Source organism: Strigops habroptila, chromosome 5 (assembly GCF_004027225.2).
Source record: "Strigops habroptila isolate Jane chromosome 5, bStrHab1.2.pri, whole genome shotgun sequence".
In the NCBI taxonomy this organism is placed as follows: Eukaryota; Metazoa; Chordata; class Aves; order Psittaciformes; family Psittacidae; genus Strigops; species Strigops habroptila.
The window spans coordinates 22,332,504-22,357,841 of NC_044281.2; the positions used below are offsets into that span (position 1 = coordinate 22,332,504).

At 39.3% G+C, this 25,338-nt stretch overlaps 1 protein-coding gene across 3 annotated transcripts in view; it reads left to right on the plus strand.

Annotated features, from left to right (window-relative positions):
- Positions 1 to 3,917: 3,917 nt before the first annotated feature.
- Positions 3,918 to 25,338, plus strand: part of GRB14 (growth factor receptor bound protein 14) — a 63,731-nt gene continuing 42,310 nt past the window's right edge. For 2 of the 3 annotated variants that reach the window (XR_003991635.1, XM_030487861.1), the window contains exons 1-2: positions 3,918 to 4,490; positions 6,106 to 6,238. Coding sequence is in view for 2 of the 3 variants with exons in the window: in XM_030487861.1 (XP_030343721.1) it covers positions 3,985 to 4,490; positions 6,106 to 6,238 (639 nt within the window). In the remaining variant the exon portion in view is untranslated. Of the gene's footprint in view, positions 4,491 to 6,105; positions 6,239 to 20,163; positions 20,186 to 25,338 lie in introns of those variants that run through there. The other variant, XM_030487862.1, reaches the window with a different exon arrangement.

The window sequence follows — 25,338 nt, forward strand, 5'->3', positions numbered from 1 at the left end:
AATCCATACATATGCAATATTCACCCTGGACTATTACAGTTCTCTCTAGGAAGGAACTTTGTGCCTTATAGAAGTTCAAGGTTGGCCAGTGCAGATCGCATCACCTAATGCAGTTTATTATAGATGCTGCTGAATAACTGATTTCATGCAGCCTTAGCGCAAGGGAGCAGAAGCCAGTATATCACATTGTCTGACCTGCATCTCACAAGCCCTTCATGCCATCCACTCAAGCCTATGCAGAACCTAATTATTTGGTTTTAGCTACAATGACCTTTCAGAAATTGTAAGCTCTTGATTTGATTTGATTGATTTTTAAGGTATCATTCTTATTCTAAAAACCATGCACAGAATTTCTGTTCTTGTGTTACAGTTCAAGGCAAAATTCCAGCAGGGGGATGTTCTGGGCAGAGGACAAAGCTGACACAGGGAATCACAGAACTTGCTATTGAAATAGCAAAAACTGTTGTCAAAGCTAGCAATAAAATCCATCCCTCTACTCAAGTTTCTTACCAAAGCATGCTAAAGTATTCATGTTTTTTGTTAGGTAAAAATACCCAAGCCCAAACCAAACAACAGGAGAAAACAGTGCAAATCTGCTTCTTGATACTAAGTGCATAAAAGGAAAATTAATTTGGGGGAAACACCAGAGTATTACTGTGCAAGTGCACACAGAGGGAGTTTCATATTAGGTTGAAAAGCAGCTTCTGGAAATGACTGAGACTGGTGTTACTGATTTAATCCCTTGGAACCTTTTCCTTATCTGCAACAAAAGATACACATTTTAACAGTAATTTAAACTGCGAGCTATAAAAATAGGCAAGACTCCTCACAAAACATTCAACCATGGGTAATTTTCAAAGAGTTATGCACTATTCCAAAGCAGCTAGCTAGTGATGCCTCTATTTATGTTTATTAGAGAAATTTGGCCCTCATGAGGTACTGCCCAAGAGATGGGCCAGGTTTTGAAGTTAAAAATGGGCTTTTGAAATGCTCAAGAAGGAGCAAGGCTGCACAGCTCATCATAATAGGACCATATATATGTGTTCAACATGTTCTATGTACATTAAGATAATACACATGAATTACAAATTCAGGCTTATGTCTTGGGGCATGCCTTTTTTACTGGACAAATAAGTTTGGGGTTTTATTTTTTTCCTTAAGGTTATTCTTTGTATCATTACATTTGATGCAATTTAATTTGGAGTGCTGGTAGAGAATGTATTGGGAGACAAGACTTAGGTTTGGTTATAGCCTTGCACTAGAAAAACTAGCTACTTCTGTAGCTTCAGTCTAGTACTCAGTAGAAAGAATTCTTTTCATGGCTACTGCACCTATGACAGAAGATGGTGTAAGGGTATGATATTAGTTTTCTTAGTGAGAAGAATCTTTGAGCAATTACAGTGAAGCTTTTTATGGTGAAGCCATTATACATATGAAACCACACTGAAGACATCTTGATAAAAGCAAGGGGAGATGTGTGAAAGGGTGAAAAAAAAAAAATTCCAACAAAACCCCCCCACTGTTTTCATAGATAATCACAGATAGTTTGGATTTTTTAAACCTTCATTTTGTCAGTAATAACAGTGAAAGTTTACTCTAATTAAAAGCATAATTTTGTCACATTAATCAAGTGCCATGGTTCTAAATAGCACACAGGCTTTTGAGACCTGGAGAGCTTGATTTCCTGGAAGTGGGGTGCATCCTGAATACCTTGAATCCATTGGGGTTTTCCACAATATATATTTTTAATTTTACCTAATAAACACCTAGACATGATTAGGGCTAACAAACATTATTAAGTTAAATAGAAAACAAAACTCCTCAGTTGAGGATTGAAGAATGCTCAGAAAATCAGTTTTAGGGAAATGTTAATCCTTAGAACAAGGACCACTGTGCTGCAGAAGCATAGCAAGTTTCAAAACCAGACTAGGCAGCTTAGATGTACTTAAGACAAAAAGGAAGCCAAATGACACAGCTCAACAAATACTCTGGTGTCAGGACTTAGAAGAAAGCTGTTTTAGTATCAACACTATTAATTGTCCACAGATTACAGGGCTTGTACTTGTTCAAAGGAAGAGTTAAAAAAGGTTACACCTGAATTGAGTCTAGGTCAAATGCTCTCAGGTATTTTTAGCCAAGCTCCAACAATCTTTTTTATCCTTGCAGTTGTTTGCAAAGAGAGACAGTAAGTCAGGAGAAACCTGAATGTCGCATTCTCACCTATGCAACATTTCCAATGCTACACTGGAACAGCCAGTATAGGTCTTTCCCTGCCTCAGTTTCCCAATGACTGTATTTTTCTCATAAAATGCTATTGCCACAGAAAGCACTGAAAGCAACAAGCATCAGGACAGATGATAAGAAAAGAAATATTTTTAAGACAATCTGTTTCTTAAATTACTACATTCAAGTAAAATTATAATAGCATTACATTTCTTATTGCTCTTTCCTACAAGTGGCATTTTTCCTGTCATGACTCATTAGAATCCTAGCAAAGTTATTTTGAAACATAGAAGTATTTATTTGCTAATATTCCTTCTAATTGCGTTTTTTATTTGCCTGCCATTTTAAAACAATTAAATGACTAAGCCAGAGACAGAAAAACGTACCATGTATGTCAGGTTGCAGCTATGCAACAGTTAGTTGCACAGACTGGGTGAAAAGTCAAAGCATATTTTCTTTTCATGGCTCAACTTTTATAATGCTGATTAACATCAGCACACAATTGCCACTTGAAGGTTTTTATCTCTTCCCGACCTGTTTTCAACCCAGAGCACCCAGGCCAGCTCTCCCTCCTTCTATTCTTTTGAAGACAGTGAGGTTTAACATGCCACATTTATGGCAGTGAATCAATTGGGAAAAAAACAGTGGTCTGATCTGTGCAGTTGTGTAAAAACATAGCTGTTCACAACCAGTGAGCAAATCCAGTCAAGCATCTGACACTGTAATATCCCAGGTATGTTTGCCAGTCTCTGTATGTAAGAATTGTTGATCAACTTGAGCTTGCACTGCTGCTATCAGTGTAATAGAGAATGAGCTGTTCTGAGAAGGAATCCTTCGTTTAATTGAAAATAAACGTCCTGCAAAATCATCTGTGACTCAGCCAAAATGAAAACTCTGAGTATTGTTTCTGAATCAGAAAAATATTTCTTCCAAATTGAAAAATTGGCTTGTGTGTGACAATTTCTTAGGTGGCTTCAGAAAAACAGCAAAGCACACGTCCCACGTATTTTCACCAGTCGGACATCTCAGCTACTGCCCCTGAGCACGCCAAGTACAGTCAGAAGGCTTCTACCTACAGCTGTTTTTACCGGGGCTGGACTTCCAACTATTTGACTTTGTATCAAATTGACTGATTTACACAATTTTACCCACTCTGATGCTGTCAAACTGTTCTTCATACAGTGAGGGGGTAATTTTATTTTTCAATAGCAAGAACGCTGATAAGGGTGGCTGTGGAATTGCCACATAGGATTCTGTGTACATAAAGCAGGACAGGAGCTGGCTTCTTCAGCGGCGCAGGCTGCTGGGGTGGAGCCGAAGGCACAAGGATAAACCACTTTCCCCTCTCATCAGAGCTGCAGCTGAACGCGATCCCTGGGCCCGGCTGGCAACCCAGCCTCCTCCCGAGAGCTGCTTGTTTGGCACGAAGGTAGGGGTCTGTCCTCCGGCCTTGTTCATTCCTTATTTCTCTAAGGCACAACCATAAATCCCCGACCTCACAGAGGGATGGGGCAGCTTCGTTAATGATTTGTCAGGCGCTTAGAGAAGCGCCAGGCCCCTCCGGTGGTGCGCGTGTGAGCCCCGGTGCGCACCCGTGCGCCAGGGGCCGGCCTAGCCGGGGAGAAGGTTACCGGCCAGGCCCGAGCCAACTCCTGAGGAGGCAAGGGGCAGCACCCCCCGACCTCGGCCGCCCCGACTCCCTGTCAGGCGCGGCTCGACACCCCGGACGGGCTGGGTGATACCGCGCCCTCGAGTCCCGGGATGAGGGAGGGGGAGCCGCGCACCTGCCGGGGCCCACCCCGCTGTGCCGCCAGGGAGCGGAGCGCAGGGCACCTCCCGCCCCGGCGCGGCGGCGGCAGCCGAAAGGGCACGGCTCTGCACCCGACCGCCACAGCGTGGAGCCGGCGGCCGCCCACCCCCGCCGCCGCCCGCGCACGTGTGCCGGGGAAGGCGTTCGGTGCCGCTCGCCGCCCGGGCGGCGCTTCCCCTCGCTCCCCGCCACCTCCCCCCCTCCGCAGCGGGAGCGGAGAGCAGCCTCCGCCCGAAACGCCCGGCAGCGCCGGGGCCGCTCGCCGACGTGCCTCCTGCGCGGGCGGCCGCCTAGCCAGGACGTCGCCGCCGCCGATGGCCGCCCCGCTGCCCGGTGTGCCGCGCGCCTCAGGGACGGTGGCGGAGCCCGCGGGCGGCAGCCCCCGCGGCGCGGCGGGCTCCCCGTGCCCGCTCCCCCGGCCCCCCGGGGGAGACCCGCCGCCCTCGCCCCCCGACAGGTAAGGCCGGAGCCCGGGCGGGCGCCGCCGGCCCTGCCCGCTCCCTCGAGGGCCCGCCTGCCGCCGTCTAGGGGGGCTGGCCGGCATCCTGCGGGCGGGAGCGGGGCCGGCGGGGCCTGAGGGTGCGAGTGCCCCGCGGCTTGGTAGTGGCGGTGTGGGGAGGGGGCGAAGCGCAGGAGCGGGGCGGCCTGGCCCGGGACCGGCCCGCGCCTCCCTGGAACTCCAAAGTTGTTTCCCGGCCCCGCAGACACTTCCGTGCGCTGCGGATGCGTGTCGTCCGCACCCCCAACCCCCCTTTATCTTTTTTTTAGAGGTTTCCCAGTTTGAGGTGAAAAGAGACGACGTTGGCGAGCCTGCCTTGTCACACCGAACCGAGCCTCTACTTTCTCCTTACAGTGTCTTGTCTTCCAGTGTTCGTGAGATAAACGGCTTCACCGTTAGCGATGCCGCTGTAATTGCTGTCAGCGATGTGCACCGTTTGCTACCTCTGAGGCTGTTCTTAAAGGCACTGGTCTCTATTCTTAGTAAGGGAAACTGTGAGCTAGGCTTTTCATGAAGCGTCTGATCAGTTTTGGTAGACTGAAGTTTGCAGAATCTTAAAATACTGCATATGGGATTTTTCACTCCTTCTTAATGCTAGATAGCACTTTAAGTGAATATTCAGTGAGGATTTCCAGAAAGTAAAGTGTCTTCATTCTGCATCATTATCTTACTCTGATGGTTTTCCCTACATTGTACCAATTAGTATGTGAAATCTAGAATGATAATAATAAGGTAATAAAGCTACATACTTGGAGTCATCAACTCACACATGTAGAAAATATGTTGGCAGACTGGGTGCTGCCCTCCAAATGCAATCAAGTAGACAAAGTGCTGTTGAGTATTTTCTGTGAGAAAACCATGCCCTGTAATGTACACAGCCATTGAAACAGCCATGTTATTAAGGTGATAGTTTAAATCAGTGCATAACTGAGCTCTTCAGCAAGTACAGGAGTGATTAGCGTCACTACTCTTGCAAATGCTGCTTGGTGATACTTCGGACACAATCAGATTTAAGGAGTCAGCAACTGCTGAGACATTTATTTTATGATGGAGCTATGGAGATAGATACAAACACAAAAGTAATTGGAAACAGAAAGGAGTGTATTGCTTTGCAGTATTTTGCCATGTCAGTCACTTTGACTCCTGGTGAAAAAAAAGTTTCCATGTATTTAAAATACAGTTGTGATGTACTCAAGAAGTTACATGCATCCACTGTTGTAATATGTGTACATAGGGAATGGCATGAACACAGGGACAACAAAATATTTACTAATGTCCTTAGGAGCCAATATAAATATAACTGTGCGCTTGCTCTGCAAAGACTTAAACATATTCAAACAACTTTATATTCAGAGCTGTATACTTGGATTGCTTTCAAGTAGTGTTAAGCACTGTATGTTAATAGATTCAGCCTACTGATCAAAAAAAATAACTGCATAAAGAAGCTAATTGCTGCAACCAGGAAGCATTGTGGTATTAATGCCTTAGTATTTCATGCATTGTGGTTGGATACTGCCATTTTAACAGCAGTAGTTACAATTATCATTTGATATTATGTATTCTGTTGAAATAGGAGAAAACAGAAAGATGACAATATTTTGGAGATCTCATCAATTCCAAACCCTTTTCCTGAGCTGTGTTGCTCTCCATTTGCATCAGTTTTGTCAGCCAGTCTGTTGTCCAAGGAAACTTCAAGAAAAAAGCAGGTAAGATTTCTAAATTATTATTTGACAGAATTATAGATCGGTTTCGTGAAAGCTTGAGGAAAAGCTCAGTTACCTATTAAGTTATTTTTCTAATAAAGGTGTTCCATATTTCAGTAATTTGGTGAAATTTTCTCTGTAGGTCACTGATGATTGTAGAAAATGAGGTTTTGGAACCTGTGACTCTAGATGTGACTGTGCTTTCACAGAGCCTACATGTGACTGTGAAAATTTTTCGGGTAAAGCGGAAGCAGGGGCAGGCAGGCAGTACTTTGTCCTTAAACGAGAAGTTAATGTCTTTCTTCCCTTCCTCCCCACCTCCAATTACTGTCATCAGTGCTATAGCAGAGCAGAGAATTTTAACATCCATTGAGCAGCTTCTTTTGTCTGATGGTCTAATTTTGGTAGGATAATTGAATAAAACCAAAATTGATGGGGAAGGAGCAAATGCTGTGTATATGGCATATATTTAATGTGCATGTGTGTTTATTTGTCCATAACTGATGTTACTATATTTCCATAAATACCTAAAAGTGTAAGCCAAGGGAAGTTCTGAGTGGGCAGACAGACCTGGAAGTGCTTCATCTTAGTACTGTTCATGCACAGTTTAAATGTTATCCGGAGCAGGGGTAGAGATTAAAGAGGAAATTTCCAATTAATGGAAATTACTGGTGTTGAAGATCTCTCTCACTCTTTAAAAGCTTACATGTGTAATTTCTCTTTTCTTTTCTTGAGCTTGGAAAGAGTTCTGACAAGGAACACCTGTAGAATTAAGGATACCACCTCCTTCACATTCTCTTTCTCGGTGGTCTGCAAGACCCTGTCTTAACAGTTTTAGGGGTGATATTGGAGGTGTAAGAACTTACACTGCTATTGGTTATTCAGTTTTTAGATTTGCATGAAGAAATTGTCTGGAAGTTGAAGTTTCTTGTAACTTTTCTGAAGCTGACCAGTCATGGCTGTTTCTGTGCACGTGCCAGAGAACTTTACTAGCAAGTCCTGGCTGGCACCTTAAGGAGGAACCTTCTCCCTGCTTCTCCAGTGAAAAACATGTATGTGTCTGGGAAACTGTACTGATTCTATCTTGCCATATTTTGTATGTTCTCTAAAAATAGCTGTAGTGTCCTTCCGGAGTACTTTTATTGCTTTTAGTTCTTTCTTACGATAGTAATACTAACCTGAAGCATTTCTGGTCAGTGTGTATCTAAATGTTGCTGAGACAGTGGGGCAAAATTGTGATAGTTTTGTGCTTGGACAAGGTGGAAAGCATTGACTGTCTCTGCAGAGGCAGGAAAAACACTGTACTGGTAACATCTTTCTGAACATAAGGACTAGAAGTCACATTAAAAGAATTAGTTTAAATTACGCATGTTGCTGGCTTAAATTGCACTTACCGTAGTAACCTTTGTGCTTGCAACTGGTTAGTAGATTTCCCAAGCAAGGTTTACCACACAAAGGTCAACTATCTGTTTTGTGGCCTGTCATGGTTAAGATTACTGGCTGGCTTGATCGGTTAAGCTAGCTAAGTGTTACCTTCAGTCTCTCAGAAGCTGGAGTTCATAGCTTCGCTGATTTCACATCTCTTTCTTTGTGAAGGCTCTTGTCATACCTTTTGTGACAATTTCTGCTCACAGTCCTTCCATTTCTCTTGGTTTTCCATTTAAGAATGTAATGCTCTCTCTGGTAGAAGTAGGATTAAGAACAACTCGTTTACTGACAGAAGTGAGCTAAAATAATAATGGAACTAAAATAATATGGAGGACCTGATATATTTTCCAGTTACCAGAAGAATTGAGAGGAGTCTTCCTGTTACTTAATGGAGGCATTTTAGCAAGACCATGGTTTCTGTCAAAAAGTCTTTCACCGAGGTATCTGTTTATGGCCACTGCAGGATAAATGATACCGGCTAAGTAGACCTTTTGTCAGACTCAGCAGGACTGTTATGTTCTTCATCTAAAGTTATTAAAGGCAAAGGCCAAATGGCAACTGTTGAGTTAAACTTTTATCTTTGAAATTCAGGTTGAAGTCTTCTAGGATGTCTATAAAATTACTTGCATTTGAAAAGGAGAGAGGTGTGCAAAGAGGAGAAGTGAACTGGCTGTGACTTTGGCTTCCCACAGTTGGCTGTGGAGGTTGTGCTTGGAAATACCATGTTTCCACCCCATGTTCTTATTTTGCCAACTTTGTAACAGCTCTATCTGCAAATACTTAATCCATATACAAAAATTTCATTGTATACAGCCCCCAAGGTCATGAATATTACTGTTACAGTTTGATAGTTTCTGAACTCTTAAGAGAAGCCAGCTACATTTAAGCACGTTTTTTTATTTTAATATTGTTGACGGCTACCATAATTTTTTCTGTTGCTTCTCCCATGATCTACATATTTTTCAGTGATTCTTCTTTTGGATTGCTTTCTTTCTGATTTAGTTTCTTTTTCTGATTTTTTTTTTTTTTTCAGGCATAATAAAAATTACAGAGTGAATTTCTACTTATGTCTAATAGGTAACTATTATCAAAATAGGCATTTCTAAAAGAAAAAAAGAAGTTATGCCTCTTCTGTCTTGTTTTTCTCTCCAGAAAAGATTTTCTACTTCCCAGGAAAAAAGAAGTTGTCACAAATATCTGTTCTCTTATTCATAGCACCTATGACATCTGAAATCTTTTCTCTTCTGAATAGATAATTAACATTATTTTGAATTCTTGTTTTTCTAAGCTGAAGTTCTTTCTGTATTCTGATGATCTTTTATCATAAGCCGCTCAAAACATTGAACATGCTTCTTGAACAGCATGTTTGTTTGTGGGGTCGACTTACTGGAAGTAAGTTTATAAAAGCAAATTAGTAAAAGCCATGTAGCAGAATAGTGAGTTGCCTCTGTGCTTGGGAAGCAGGACATCTGTGTGTCTGAACATTATTTGGTCTGCCTCATCAACACAGCTGTCCATCTTCTTTTCCTCTCTGCAGTTTTGGAAGAGTTTTATATTATATCCTCACAGACTCATAATCGTGACATGGTGAGAGTAATTAGAACAAACCTTGAGAGACAACCTTGACTATTTTTTTCTCTTGTAATTTAAAAAACGAAGGGAGGGGGAGTGGTGGGGATCAAAATAAAGAGTAAAAGTATAGAGTCAGTGTAGTGACAAATGTTGTTATCCTAGAGGGAGGTTTAGAAGCTGGGAGAATAGAAAGAACAGGCCCATCCTGAGCTGCTGAGAACTGCAGGCTCGTGCGTCAGATGAGCTGTTCTCAGTGGAGCATTTCATGGAGTTGACCCTGTGGACCTGATGTTACGGTATCACACCCATGTTTGAGAAGGTGGAAATTTGAGACGTTCCACAAGTTGGAGTGGGATTATGTATTTAATGTCCTCATCCTCAAGGGAATGATGTGAAGATGAAACCTGAAACTCAACGTATGGATGGCAAGACTACTTTGTGGATTGCATAATCCATTCTGTAAGAAATCATCAACTTTGGTATCCCTGGAAGAAATGTAGGAGGGACTTGGGTGCTTTGGGCATGAATTATGTTATATTTCTGTATGTTCAGGTAAACTGAATTTTATGCTTCAGGGTGCAAGACTTTTATCTGAAAAGAACAAAATCTCAGCTTTTTGCTCATGTTCGGCACAGCATGGTCAGCTAGGTGCATGGTAGGAAATGTTTCCTTCTTTGGAGGAATTGATCATTTGCTGTTACTAGGTGGAGTTTGTGAACTCATGTGGAATATCTAATTGTGTCTCAGAGTCTGTGTTCTCCCAGAAGTGACAAGGAACTTAAAAGATAAAACGCTTTGTACTTTTGTCTCTAATTATGATCAAAATGGGTATTAGTAGGGAAAAATGTTAACTGTAAGTAAACATGTTCTGTTCTTTAGTATACTTTTGGTTTTCTTTGGTCAGATGAACTAAAAAGAAGTTACTATAGTTTTATGAAGGCTTAGTTTTGAAGTCTTTCTGAAATCAAAACCTGAATCATTTGCACTGGAGTGATAGTTCTTGCCCTGATCAAGGATAAGCCAGAAAGTGTTTCATCACAAAAGTAGTTCAAGGTAATTAGTGCCTTGTGTCTTTAAATTAAATTGGAAGTGCAAAAATAAAACTCAAGTAAATCTCAAGGTGAAGAACACTCCAATCTTTGGAATTTTATCTTGCCTCTTTTGTCTTGATGTTCTAAACAAGTAGATATTTTTGTCATTTAGAATCCAAATATACTCCCACAGTGTTCTTTCCAGGAAATCTATTGTATAAAGAGATCTCAAATACATATTTGATTGTAGTGGAACATCACTTCTCTTTTTGCATTAACAAAGATCTTCATGTAAAGCTCTTTGGCGAAGAACAACGGAAAGCAACTTCATGAAAAAGAACAGATATTTCTTTAAATGTGTGCTATTCTAAGTTTATGAGTAATATTGAGCATTGACTATTGCAATTGGAGTACCATTTATTTTCTTCTACAGCTATAGTTCAGGGTCTTCTAGTGTACCCACTTGAAACCTCATTCTTCCACATTTTTCACATAGTTCTATTAGCAGGCATAAATAGCTAAGTATCTGGTATTTAGATGTTTTTATGGCAAGTTTTTTTTTTTTCTGAAATACCAGTTTTCTCTTGAGTTTTAAGTAATACAAAATTGAAAGGTTTTTTTATTTAAATGTAATAATTAATGAATTTTCAAGCAATTTCCAAAGGTTGAAATATATTTTCTAACCAAAGATGCATTAATTAAATTTACTCTGTAATTCCAGTCTGTCAGTTTCTTACCAGATCCTTTCCAGGTTGGACAGCATTGCACACATCCTCTTTTATCAGTTCTCAATCTTTCTTCCTTCCAGTCCTTAAGCATATATATGTTTCTCCCATGTCTTTCCCTAGATTACACAAAAAAAACCCCTTAGAGTTCGAAAGGAGGAAGGGAAAGGAAAAAGTCTTTCCAACCAGTTTACAGGTGAATAGAAAAAGCATCCTGTACAGAACCAGCTTAAAGAGCTCAAGGTTTTTGCAGGAAGTCTCTAATATAAAGACTTGATTCAGTTGGACTCCTTTTTGTGGCATCTTACCTGGTGGTCTTCTGCTCTTCAGTTTCTGCCCCCTGTTCTTCATTTAAATGGCTGTACCTGCCCTCCCAGGAAAGATTTATTGCTATTACAGCAGATTAAAATTATTTAGAGCCCTATTAAAAGTTGCTGGTTTAATGCATGTACCTTGTGCTTTGTCCAGTCACCTTAACGCTGTGGCAGAAAGTCACAGGTCTATATAGTAAAAATCTGGAGGCAGTCGAACAGTTTTTCAGTTTAGCAATAAGGAATATCACCTGGTTTATTCTGAAGTGGCCTAGCACAAACCATGTGATACATCAACCTGGGGAAATTTCAGATTAATCACCTGTTTGTGACTATTGTTTTTCTTTCTGTATTTAACAACTTTACATTGTGTCATTCATTAGTGTATCTTTCTTACAGAGACAAGAAATTGCTTTCTGTCAAACTTCACATCAACCCTCAGTGTTATTACACATTAACCTTGTACTTTGTTACTGTCTACAAACAACCCAAGCAAAGAGTCCAAACATTCTAATTTAACAAAAATAGCATGTATTTTTTTTTTTTTCCCTTTCAAATGAACACAAAACCAAGGTCACTTTGACTTTTCTGGTTACTAAGATATTGTGTCTGCAAGCTCGTCGTTTAATTCACATCAGGAAAATGTTAGGCTTAAATTTTTACAATTGGTAGCTACAAAAGATTGAAAAAAATCATCAGTACTGTCAAAGATTCTGGTAGACGTTTAGCCAGTGTTTTAAAAATTTGAATTATTTTAATAATTTGATAATTTAATTGAATTATCATCCTTTTGATTTTGATTGGTTTGGGCTTCCTCAGCCTGAAAGTCAAAACTGAATTTTCTTATCTTTTTTGTTAGGACTGTTTTCTCAATACAAGAAACTGCCTCTTCTGTGTCATTTGGCAAGTTATATTTTGAACAAGAAACCTGTGGTACATTGCAGTAGATCTAATTCTTTATGTAGAAAACCTCTGTAAATTTGGAAACCCTGATTCTCCCAAAAGCAATTCTTTAATATTCATCTCTTGAATTCTGAGTTGACTACCTAGTATTTTGGTCCTGTGACACCTCTTTAGTACTTTGTAAGTAAGAGGTGGCTAGAGCAGACAATGGTAAAATCAGTCTCAATTTCTTTGAATATACAGGAGATTTTACAGTTAAAGCCAGCTGAAACTGCAGGGAACTTCTGCTCTAATGTTGCTGAGTCACTTTGATAATTCACTTTTATTGAGCTTGGCTTTAAAAGATTAAATTCTGATGAACAGAGCTTGAATCCTCATAATTTTCAGAAGGGAATTAGATGTGATAGATACTAGCACTGGTTTTATTCATAATTTTTCCCAGGAATGGGTGCATTTCTTTAGGATTAGACTGGAGAACTGAGAATTTAAGGTCATTTGTAGCAGCTCCATTTTTGCCATACACAGGTGCATGATTAAATATTTTATTGACAGATCTTTTTTCAGGTGGCTTCTCATTGGTGGCATTGTCAGTAAGTGATACTGTGGTAAGTGTGGGATGCAAGACACCAGTATTGTAACAACGGAACACTATTGTCATCTTCCTTTTACTGACCACTGTCTGAACTGTCTTTTGATTAAAACAGATAAACATTCCCATCTGACTTCCAGGGACATGTCTAGGTAAATCAGAGCAGTGTTTAGCAACATTCATAATTTGTATAATTTATTTTAGATTGACATTGTTACTGATACAGCTTCCAGTTGGGGATTTCTAAACTTTTCTAGCAACTGATTATTTCTGGGATGGGATATATCTCTAGCAAGTGGTGAAATCCTGCAATGGTAAGTGGGAGATCACTGACCATGTTCTTGTTTGTCTTCAGCATATTTAAAGCTGTTACTTCTGAGGGAATTCATACCTCTATGTATGACTGCCTTTAATTTGGGAATGAAGATGAAGGGAAACCTTCAAGACGGCATACTTAAGCATGTCTTGCAAGTTAGAGTCCTGATGGGAGTCACGTCAAATGGGAAGATTAAAAAAAAAAAAAAAAGACTAATCAGGCCAGAGAAATTTTTTCAAGAAGGGCAGTTGTGGGAGGGAGAAGAAATTAGACCTCTGCTCTAGTAAGAGTGCAAACTTTCTTTCCTCCTGTTTCAGTCACAGAATATTCATTTGCAGCCAATCAGCTCATATTTTAGCCCAATAGTGTACATGATATTTAATACTGAAGTCTCAAGAGAGAAATGTATATCGGTTATCTTAGAGGTGTGCCTGTGCTTCTAATTAGGATACAGATGGATCGTTCCTGCCTATTTCTGGTATGCATGTATATGCTGCTTACCAGTATGTCTATCTCTTTGCTTCTTAACTTGATATTATATGCACAGAAAAACAAGATACAGTAGATTGCCTTGGGAGCAGAATTGGATTTTTCAATGACTGCATTCTTAGGATATAAATAACCTTTTTATATTAGTTATGTTATGATAACTGCTGTTACTGATTACATTAAGATTTGGAGTTTATGAACAGCTGCAGGCACTTGATAATGACACAGAAATGGTATCAACTGTTGAGAAACAGGCTGGAAGTTTGCAAGAATTTACTGCTATGTAGTGAGGGGGAAGCCCTCAATATCAGGGTTTTCATACAACTCAATTGACAGAGCTTTGTTATCAGTGTGTTTTTCAATCAGGCTTGAACCTATTGATGGCGAAAATAGGCAGATGAAAAGCTTTGCAAGGAGTGTGCATAAGAAGGCTTTAAGATCCCACAAGTTTGCGAAGAGAATTGGAAGGAAAAGGATGGAAACCTGCATCATGCTCTTTGATACTGCAAAATTTAGACCTGCATTAAAGAACAGTGCTCAGCTTTTTGCCATTGTTCTTGCAATGCGAACCCTTCCATTATAATTGGAGGGGAGATGAATGATCTGGTGAAAGAGAAGATTTTGTCCAGGCTCGTGTGATTTTCATTATTAGGCTTTTCTCTAACATCAGCCCCTCTGATTAGTGCATTGGAGCATTAGGAATAGTCTCTTCCATTTTAGTGAGCAAGCAGGATCTGCCTAGTTTCTCTCTAGTACAATAATTAGTTATTTGGGCTAAAGGAAAATTATCATATCGTGATTTTTCGTACTTTAACTTAGTTCACATATCTGTAATTTTTGACTGGTTGCACTTTATATCTGATTATTCCCATGAATTTATATTTTAAAGTGATTTTTTTTTCCCCCCCCCGAAAGCGTAGGGTATTTGTGTGTGTGTGTGACTTGTTCAGGAGGTAACAGCTGTCTAATTTCAGATTGTCATGGAAAGCTGTTTTACTTCTGATGTAGTGTTTTGTTAAATTTTGTGTTAAGGTGTTAATTTTTCGGGTAAAAGTAGTATCACTTACTCAGATATAGACCTGGGAGAAAGCAAGGTCGTTTAGACTTATCAAAAAGGGGCAAAGAAGTGATTTACAGAATTGAAGATTAAGTTAAGGGTCCTGCTTGTGATGCCGGAGAAGAAGGTTTAAATCCTTGCCTCGGTTTGAGGTGATCTGGATAGCAAGACATTGCTCTAAATTGAGCAATATTAATAAACTAATATAAAAAAAAAAAGATTCACAGCTAAAAGTATTAATTGGCAGTATTCTGATAGGCTCTAGTCCATGATTAGTGACTTTAATAGTAAAGTAATTTCAGTTTATTGTATTCAGGTAACTTCAGAACATGGAGCTTTCAAAGTACATTTGTGTGTTGTCTGATCTGGGAAACTCACAGAGCAATGAGATCCATTTTTCCCGTGTCTACGTAATTAATCCTTAGTATGATGTTAGGATAATATCCTTGTCATTCATGGACATGAAGAGCAGCCATGAAAAGGCTATGCTGTTGGTTTTGTTTGGGTGGTTGTTGGTGGTGGTTTGTTTGTGGGTTTTTTTCCCCTAAACGTAAGATCAGAAGTGAGTTGAAAGGATTTTTGAAAAGGATACCTCTTAAGTTTTTTCTTATAAAGTTTTGTACTTTGTACTTCTGCCCATGAGACAATGACCTTATTAAATAACACTGAAGATTAAGCATTAATACATTTATTTATTTTTTTTTAAAGTGAAGTATCCAGTAGGAGGTTTGTAACTAACTTTGTTGTTTTTTAGCAGGTATTGGGCAAACACATAGAATACTCATAGGTATGGAAGATAATGTCAGTCTCTTGTAATGTTCTTGTTAACCATTTGGAGATAGCTGGTGAAAGCTTACATTAGGAGTAGACTTAATGGAAAATTAGAATATGTAACTGATGCATCAACCAAGCCATACAGAAGATGTAAGATACTCAAAACTAAGAGGTCTTTGGAACAGCTGAATGATGAATTCATCGTAGAATCATAGAATAGTTTGGGTTGCAGGAGACCTTAAAGATCATCTAGTTCCAACCATTAGACCAAGTTGCTCAAAGCCCCCTTCCGGATGCAGTCACTGAGTTTGACAATCTGGTTTTAAGTGTATTTAAGGGTCAGTTTGACCCAGTTATATCATAGCTATAACCAGGGGGAAGAAGGAAGCTGACACATGGGTAAAATTGAAGGATAACATTCAAAAGGAGTTCAGAGTTCATGTGGCACATGTTTCTTGGCCAGCAAAAGGACAGCGATCTTCTGAGAACTATGAAATGACGTATTTGGAGATAACTTTTCAGTGCAGGATTTGGGATCTTGGGTTATCTTGCTTTGCCCTTAAACTGCACTGGTAAGGTGTGTTGTTTGGAATACCTAGCTCATCCATGGGAAGGCTAGAAGGGGAAGAACTGAAACTGTGAATTGTGCTGGTTCTTTTTTGTGGTGTGTTAGTCTTTCTATTAAATTTCTATTAAATGCTTCTATATGTGCTGCAACATATGCATGTCTAATATTCTTGTGAGTACAATTCCTACAGGATCAGGCTCTGGTACCACAAGTTGTTTTCTTACAGCAAAATTTTGAAGCTATATTACAGAATTTTGAGAACATGTTCCCATAGGAAATAAAAAATGTGTGCCTGAAAGGTAAAAACCTAATTGCAAACACTTGACATTTATTATAACTGTCTCTAGTAGAAAAGGATGTTAATTCTGTAACATTTGGAATGAATGCTTTAAGCTTGATCTCTAGCTTTTGATTCTTCTGATTTCTTAAATTAGTCATTAAATTTTTGGACTGGAGCTTAAGAGAAAGATAGAAGTAAATAAATATACCTTAAACCTAGAAGATCAGTTGCTATGGATCTGTTGCTGTTATATACTCAATGTAAAGTGAGTCAAGTTAAAACTGAACCTTTACCGAGCCGAGGAAATGTATAATATCTGCTGTATTTTAACTGGTTTTATGGTTTTGTTAAAAGCTCTTGTTTTAAAGCTAACTGAACAAGGATCAAATGTCTGTCTCCAAACAAGTTCTCTTTGTGACTTGACATCAGTTTCTTACCAGTTTTTTTCCACCCTGTATGTCTCAATCAAGGACAACAGGTTTTGAAAATTTAGGAAAGTATTTACTTCCTATTTCTTAGGAGTATTTTATTACTATTTGGGAACTACAGCATGTTGAAATTCTAGCGTGTTGAAGGTTTTAGTTTTTTGGGAGGGAGCTGTATTCTTTTTCATTCTTTTTCTATTTATGGTGTTTGGTCTTCTTGTTCATCAACAGAATTTACCTAAACCCTACTGACTTTAGGATTTCAGGAAAGTGATTTAGCATGAAAATAGATGCTTTGAATTCGTGGATTCTGAAGCATCTTAGTGGTGCCAGTGACTTGTTACGAAGTTTTTGTCACTTGGAAAATTACATGGAATCACATTGTTTAACTTGCCAGTATATAGCCATTTCTTGTGTCTTGGAGATGAGACTTTTTTTCCTAGACATTTTGGGATTACTACAGAATGTGCTCATTTCTAATGACTGAGCGGAAAAATACTATCAATATGATCTAGTGAATTTTAGCATGGATTATTGTACTATTTGCTAAGTCAGTAATGAATGATTCTAGGACATATACATTAGATGTGTGCTAAATAATATACTTAAAGTAACTTCCTATGAAACTACAGTAGTCTGCATATCTGATACATTAGTGCTTGAGATGTTATGAATACTTAATACAAATGATTTTTGCAGAATGTCTGCAGTCTTCACTGGTGATGAGCAATGTTTCTGATGCAGAGTGCTTGTTCAAGAGTTACAAAAGAAATATCCAATATCACAGTTCCAGCATCTGTTTAACAGTTTGGTTTACAACAGGATTATTGCTTAGTCATGCTGCATAAAAGCAAAAAACTTTTTCTGCTACTGAGCACATTATGAGACCTTTAAAAAAGATTATAGCTTGCTTTATCATATAAGCAATGCAAAGTTCTACCCTTTTTCACAAAGCAGGAAAGAAAAAAAACATTACTTCCGTAGAATCACCTTAATGAAACCAGGCTTATGCAGATACGTGATACAGAAAGTAAATATGTGAGCGGGGTGATCAACAACTTGAGTTCATAAAACAGTCTTAAATTTCACTCGTAACATTTAACGTACCACGCTTTCAGGCCTTAGTTGGACGACAAAGGTAGGAATTGTATTACTTTAAGTAAAAGATGGGTTCAGCAGCTGCTCTGAGTAAAGGTAGCTAAGAATCAGAATGAAACTTCATGGATTCAGTGCATCTATTCTTATGCTCAGCTACTTTCTTTAAACCTGAAGATCAGAAGCACTGAAGAGTATTTTGTTGACTGGGAAAAGACAGGAAAAAAGCCCCAGCACTGTAACCACTCAGTGTAGAGTGCTAAAATACAGTCTTTAATGATTTGGATTTAGTTTTTGTTTTGACAGTGAAGATAAGGTTCTGAGTGATATAAATGCATGTTGTTCTGCTTAGTTTTATAGCCAGAGATGTCAGAGTTGGCTTTTCCAAGGACAGAAGGTGAGTTTTCAAGCTTTTTGGTTGGTTGATTTCTAGTTAGTCATGCCCCAGTGTCTTTTGTAATTGGCTTTGAGTGGGACTGAATTCACATAAACAGTGACATTTACTACATTCTTAGTCTTTTCTTTGTACTGACTGTCCAATATTTGGGTTTTGAGAAGTTAAGCTTCAAGAAATATTGCTAACTACTTTGTTCTGCTTCATGTTATCACTTTGACGGATGGTGAATTCTGTGAAAAGCAGACATGAGTTTGTCTTCAAGAGGAGTAACACTGCCTGCAGATACGCCAATAACTCTGCAGAAAGGGGTACAGCATTTACATGAGTCTTATAATTCTGACTTTAGTATGGGTTGGTAATACATTTGCTTAGTGTAAATAATCTTTTAAATATATTTAATATTAGTTTTTTATTTCTCTAGTGTAATAAATTTTTTCTTTTCTGGTAATTGTAGATTTCTTCTCTATATATGTGAAATACATGTTTACACAACATACATAAATGTATGTGTACATAAATGAATATTTGTTACTGTGCTTTTTTATTACTATAATTCTGTGCCTTGTACAAGAAGTTGATTTTGCTTACAGATTAATGTAGTTTTTAAATATGAAGTATCATAATGGCATTTCAGAATATTAAAATATGCCTCTGTAGAAGGCTATGGTACTAATGGTTTCTAATACTACTAATACTGAATTATGGTTTCTAATGGAGGGTTATTGGAGCCTGCTTTCACAGGCTTTGTGTCAGCCTTAAACACAAAATACTTTTTTCTTACCCCTGCTGGCTAGCCCGTTAATGGTGGATGACCTGTCATGCGTTTTGGGAATCAGGGTAACACTGCACACTGTTTCTCCATAGCCACTGTAGCTTCCCTTTTTTTGTTATCTCGCTAAGAAGTGGAAGCAATGCAAAATCATTACACCTACATGCACTACGCTTGCCTAGTGTAACTCTGTGCATTAGGGAATATCTGTGAAGTTAAAAATACACACGGAAGTGAAGTATGGAAATATGACTCTCTGTTAAGGCAGATATATTAACTTCTAAGAAGTTGGTTGTAACAAACTAATTCATTAGTTCAATTTATTTTGTAAATGTGTAGATATTTTTCAAAAATTCAGTGCTGCATAATCTGTCTGAAGCACTGTTAATAGATGCTTCTGTTACTCAGAGGCTTTTAATATACCACCAGTGTGAAAAATGAAATTTCACTGTATTAAGTAGTTCTCATGAACAATTTTCACAGGACACAGCATACCCTTTTTATGGTATTGGCGTAAGTCCAGCAGGTCTAAAGTAGTATAAACATGTAGGTCTTACTGATTCGAGATATATGTTATTCTTCTATATTACTTCATTGTTTGAGTTGGAGGGGAAGCCTGTGAACATACAATTTTAGTGTGATTGATTGGTACAGATTAGATTATACTATTATCTTAATAACATGATCATGTACTACTTTTCTGGTATAGTAACTTCCCTTTCAGATTTAGATGTGTGCAAGATATGCTTTTACGCAGTTTTATCCTAATAATTTGGCCTATCTGTGTTACACTCCTCACAATTTTTAAAATTGTGGTTTAAGGGGTTTTTTTTTCTCAGTTCTCATCCTCTCAACGCTGTGGTTCCTCCCCTGCCTCTCTCCCTCCCCCTAACAGCCCACCTGGTCTCAAATCTTCAGTTGTCATAGTTATTTTATTTTTGGCTACTCTTTGATTATTTGCGTGTTAGGAAATGAAGGTCTTTGTTCTTGCAGCATGTAGTTGTGTTGAAGTCCTCCGATATGCATGCAGCAAGCAGTACTTGGTGCTATGTGGGATGGGAGAGATGTATAACTTTGCTCAATCTAGCATTGCTAAGGCTAGGAAACTCTGTTTTAACTGTACTGTGTATTTTAATGGATTCATTTTCTTTTTTTGCTGTTGAGAGATGAGCATCATTCTGCAAGGAAACTTAAGGGGTTTTCTCTTTTGACAAATGCATGGTGAGTAAGATCATTTTCTGTGCATTCTCTCCTATTTTAAAACACAAATATTTTCACACTACTATCAAATTAGCTGTCAACAGTTACTGGCTTTACTTCTCTTTCTCTGTGCACTTTGTAAGCCAAAAATAAAAATAATGGCAGTAGCAGGAGGAAGCAGCACAGGATGTTGCCTTAGGTAGGTATTGGGTTAAACACAGTTACAAAAATTCTCGAAGGCGTGTGTCCTTATTGGGGTCTCACTGCCAGATTTAATAGTCCTGTTTATACTTGTGATATTTTTATCTATGCATGTAGAATTCCTCCTGTAAGGATCTTCTCTCTGTTCGGAAGGTGCTTTTGTTATTTCTGTAGCAATAACCTGATTTCTGAAATGAGGCTACTACAGGGAGGGAAGGTAGGAAGGCAGGCAAGGAAGAGCCTTGTTTGTAAGGGCTGATAGTTGGGCATGCATGTGCATGTGTAAATTTGTTTTTGTTTCTCATGGGCATTAGAACCTTAGACGTCCCCTTTAACTTAAAGTAGTGCAACTTCTGTTTTTTGTAATGCAAGAAGAATCTGGTAGTGTAAAAATGTTATGTTAGCACTGCATGGTCAAGAAAAACTTAAGCGTTAGCTCATAAAGAACTGTTTTAGGCTATCGATCATCCCCAGTCATTATTTCTTAAATTCATGGAATGGGTAATTGCGTAAGAAGTCTGATTTGATTGTGGTACGTCCCCTCCCTCGCAAAAGATAGAAGTTTGCATTATCAGTGTGCTCATCTGGCTGTTCTGCCAGCTTCTCGAATGTATGCGGTTTTCTCCTTTTGATTCCACATATGCGATGTGCCTTGTCCAAAGTTATTTCATACTACTGTTTTAAAATAGGTACTTACCGCAGTTGTCGTGTTTTATTCTTACGTAATATATATTTTAACTAAAGCTATAGGGCCTCGTTTAGATTCCAAGGGTTTTTTAGCACAGGCAGAAAAATGACTTGCTTAATAAACATGGGGAATTCTGCATATTGAGTACTGTTGCAACCAGATTTATAGTGCGTATAGACTAGACATATAATTAATCCAGCACAGTTAGAGTTAATGTCATCTTTATGTTCTGTGTGAATAACTTTGTGTACTTTCTAAAAATGTGTGTGTGGTTTTGGTTTTTTTTTGTTTGGTTTCTTTCTTTGTTTGGTTTTTTTAATTGGATTTTAAAGGTCATAATGAATTCAAAACATTGTTTTACAGTCAGTTAAAGACCAATCATTTACTCAAGATAATAAGTCTAGCAGACTTGTGACTGTTTATGTGATAGTATAGAAGAGTACTTACACACCTGATGTTGGACACAAGGTGTATAAACAATGAGGGTTGTAGTTTTTTCCACAGCAGCTGGGAACTTCATAGCATACTAGGTTACATGGTGGTAAAAAGCCTTGTGTACATGGGCGGTAGGTATTGCAGCTGAATAATTTCCAGTGATTCTTCAAGAGATTGCATAGTGTCTTTTAAATGGAAGAAATATTGATTAGAAAATGAGGATGTGATTTAGATTGCTGAAGTCTAGGAGTGTTATAAGCATGCAAATTTCAAGATTCTCTTGCATCTTTATTCCATCTATTTTTCTGGCCTGAAATCACACGCTGCTTTAATCAACACTTGCCCCTCCCCCAAGGAAAAATGGTCACTTAAGCCAAATTGTACTGAGAATTAGTAATGTCTGCAAGGCTAAGAGCGTGAAAGTAATTTTTCAGTTTTGCATTTGGGTTCCCTGAGATGAAAGGCCAATGTGCTAATCCAGGAATTTTACATAAGGCGCTCTAAGTGACATGGTAATGGTGTCATTAAATGGATACCTTTTATAAAATAACTGGAAGCAGACAAAGCATTCACGTATGAAATATCTCTTTGTAAGGACAGTTTTAAAAACAGTCATTTAAAGGTGCATAAACAAGACTTGTGCTCTTTTTGTCTTTTTTTACAGTAATAAAAATAAGAGAAATAAATGCAATTATAATATAATAATAAAAGAAAGGGTAACATCTTACAATGATTTGAACACAAACGAGAGGTGTAAGTGGGAGACAGACTTGAGTGTGCTTTAAAGACTTTAGGAACAGTGTTCAGAAAACCTATAGTTGTCAAGGTGAAGTATTTGAATCACTGTAGTGGCTTATTCTTAATGGAATGTTTTGCTTCGTGGCTTACTGGGGGGTCTGAGAGAAGACAATGGGGATAACCACAGGTAAAGTGGTAAGATGGGCCTAACTGGAAATTCAGTATGGAGTTAAATCATAGAGATAGATTACTGGGATAAAGCATCAGGATATGCTGCTGCCAGATCTGCAGTTTGATACATATAGTAAAGGTATTGAGCCAGAACAAGAGTTGAGGAAGGTTGAGGAGGAGGAATATATATATGGGAATAGGCAGAGACCCAGGCTGAATTCAGGAGACTGGTAGTGTGTTTTTGAAAGAAGTTTATGTTTAAAATTGCTAGAAGGCCAAGCTGCTATGTAGGCTCAAGGAAAGTCTTGCCACTGTTGTTGTATCTAACATGTGCTAAGATAGCTGCGTTTGGTTTGGTATGTAATTTTTACTTCCTCTTGATAATACACTAAAGCTTCGCGAAACTAGTTTTGCAAGTGTCTACCTCAGATGAGAGTTGTTCAAGGGAGCATACAACTTTCCTGTTAGCTGTGAAAGGATTCATAAACTGTCTAGAATTCAGTCATCTGTCATACTGTACTTGCAGATATTATTACCTACTCATGATAGAGGCTGACATAATGCTAGATGTTCAGTTTGTGGATGATAGGGAACAAAGAGGGTGGCAGACTGGCATTTTCTGTCATTGTGGAAGAGGTCTGGTTAGGTCCAGGGGCTGTTCAGGAGAGCGCTATTGACAGGGCCTCCTCAGGGGAAGTTATTGCAGGACTTTTCCCCTCCCTGATGATATTGGCGAAATAGATCTAGATTTGATACTGTACTTGAGAAGGGTTCTAGGTCCAATTTTTGCTTTGAATATCTATTCGTTATGCTCAAGCAGGCACCTAAAAATGGATTCTGGTATAGCAGTCATATACAATTCGCCAGTTGTATCTCCTGCTTTGTGTAACATGAAACCAGTAAAACTTACTACCATTTTTATCGTGTATAAAAGTGAGCCCACATTTTATATAAGTGAAATCAAAGTGGGACTAACTGTAGCAGTCCTTATGGTTCAGCTGCTCGGGTGGAGAGGGAGGATTTTTTCTATCCTGCAACATTCCAGTCTCTACAAGCAGTCCAGTTTTACGTGTTTTGTACACAAAATGGTCAATGAGCTTGGAGTTTAAAATGTATAGCACTATGCTGCATAGTTGCCATGAAAGGTAGATAGGGATGCGTGTGTGTGTGTGAGAGAGGGTAAGTAATAAGTGCACAGAGCTTTTTAAAAAGTCTTTTAAAATCTGAATGGTTTAATACACTTGGTCCTTACTTGCACCTTGTATAGTTTGACAAGGTTTAGTGGCACAATTAACGTTGCACTCTGTCTCCTCTCTGTCTTCAGTTCTTGAACAAATCTTTGATATGGTTTTTTTTTCAGTTTCTTCTTGCCTTCTTTGAACATCTAACATTCTTCATACAGTAACCAAGGAAATTGGCAGTGTTTAGTGCCCTATTCTGCTCATAATCCTTTTCTGTTGGCAGAAATCCTTTGGAAAAAAAAAAAAAAAACCACAACAGCTTTTTCATCAATTGAAGAAAGTGCTTGGCCATTTTCTAGCTCTAGTACTTTAGTCTCCTCTTGAATAAATTAGGCTTCAAGAAGTCAAAACTTGACCTTCAGACTGTGTTATCTAGCCTTGAAGTATATCAAGAGCTATTGCTGAATAGTTATTTCTGCTGATAGTAAACCCCATACTGATTATGCTACATTGCTATATATGAAGGGAGAAACTCAACAAACCGTACACAAGGTGTTGATGTCAGTCCTGTGTGAAAAATCAAATTTTCCTTCCTTGCATGTCGTCTTTGTGTGCTTTCAACATGCTACATCAGCAGCTACCTGAAAAATTAGATTTTATTTGCTTTTGATAAATTGAAGATACATTAATAAATACCAGTTAAATTCATCACCTTGCATCAAGCAATGCTTCATATTTAAGCTTGCTTTCTTCCTCATTTTCATGCTGTTGCTATGGGTACTGGCCATGCCCTGTGTCTCCCCTGCTCCTTGTTTTTCATGCCTCTGGGTCAGGAACAGAGGCAGGACCAACCCAACAAAAAGCCAGCTGCCTTAAGGACCTAAAAAAGAAGTTCCGACTGTATTATCATATATTGGGTTTGCATGACAAGGTTTTGGTAGCACGGGGCTACAGGGGTGGCTTCTGTGAGAAGCTGACAGAAGCTTCCCCCTGTGTCCAGTAGAACCAATGCCAGCAGCTCCAAGACTGGCTCACCACTGGCCAAAGCTGAGCCCATCAGTGATGTAGCATCTCTGGGATAACATATTTAAGGAGGGGGAAAAAGTTGCTGTGTGCTGTGCAGCTGCAGCTGGAGGGAAGATTGATAACAGGTGAGAGAAGCAGCTCTGCAAACACCAAAAGCAGTGAAGGAGGAGGGGAGGAAGTGGTGGTCCAGGTGTAAGAGCAGAGATTCCCCATCAGCCTGGGGTACAGCCCATGGTGAGGCAGGCTGTGCCCTGGCAGCCCGTGGAGGTTCATGGTGAAGCAGATATCCACCTGCAGTCTGGGGAGGATCCCACGTTAGAGTAGGGGGATTCCCAAACGAGGCTGTGACCCTGTGGGAAGGCCATGCTGGAGCAGGCTCCTGGTAGGACCTGTGGCCCCATGGAGAGAGGAGCCCACGCTGGAGCAGGTTTGCTGGCAGGACTTGTGACCCCATGGGGACCCATGGTGGAGCAGCCTGTTCCTGAAGGACTGCACCCCATGGAAAGGACCCATGCTGGAGCAGTTTGTGGAAAAACGGCATGCAATTGGGAGGACTGATATTGGTGAAGTTCATGGAGAACTGTCTCCCGTTGGAAGGACCTTACTCTGGAGCAGGGGAAGAGTATGAGGAGTCCTTCCTCTGAGTAGGAGGGAGCACTGGAGACAGCGTGTGATGAACTGACCACAACCCCTGTTCCCTGACCCCCTGCACCACTAAGTAGGGAGGAGGTAGA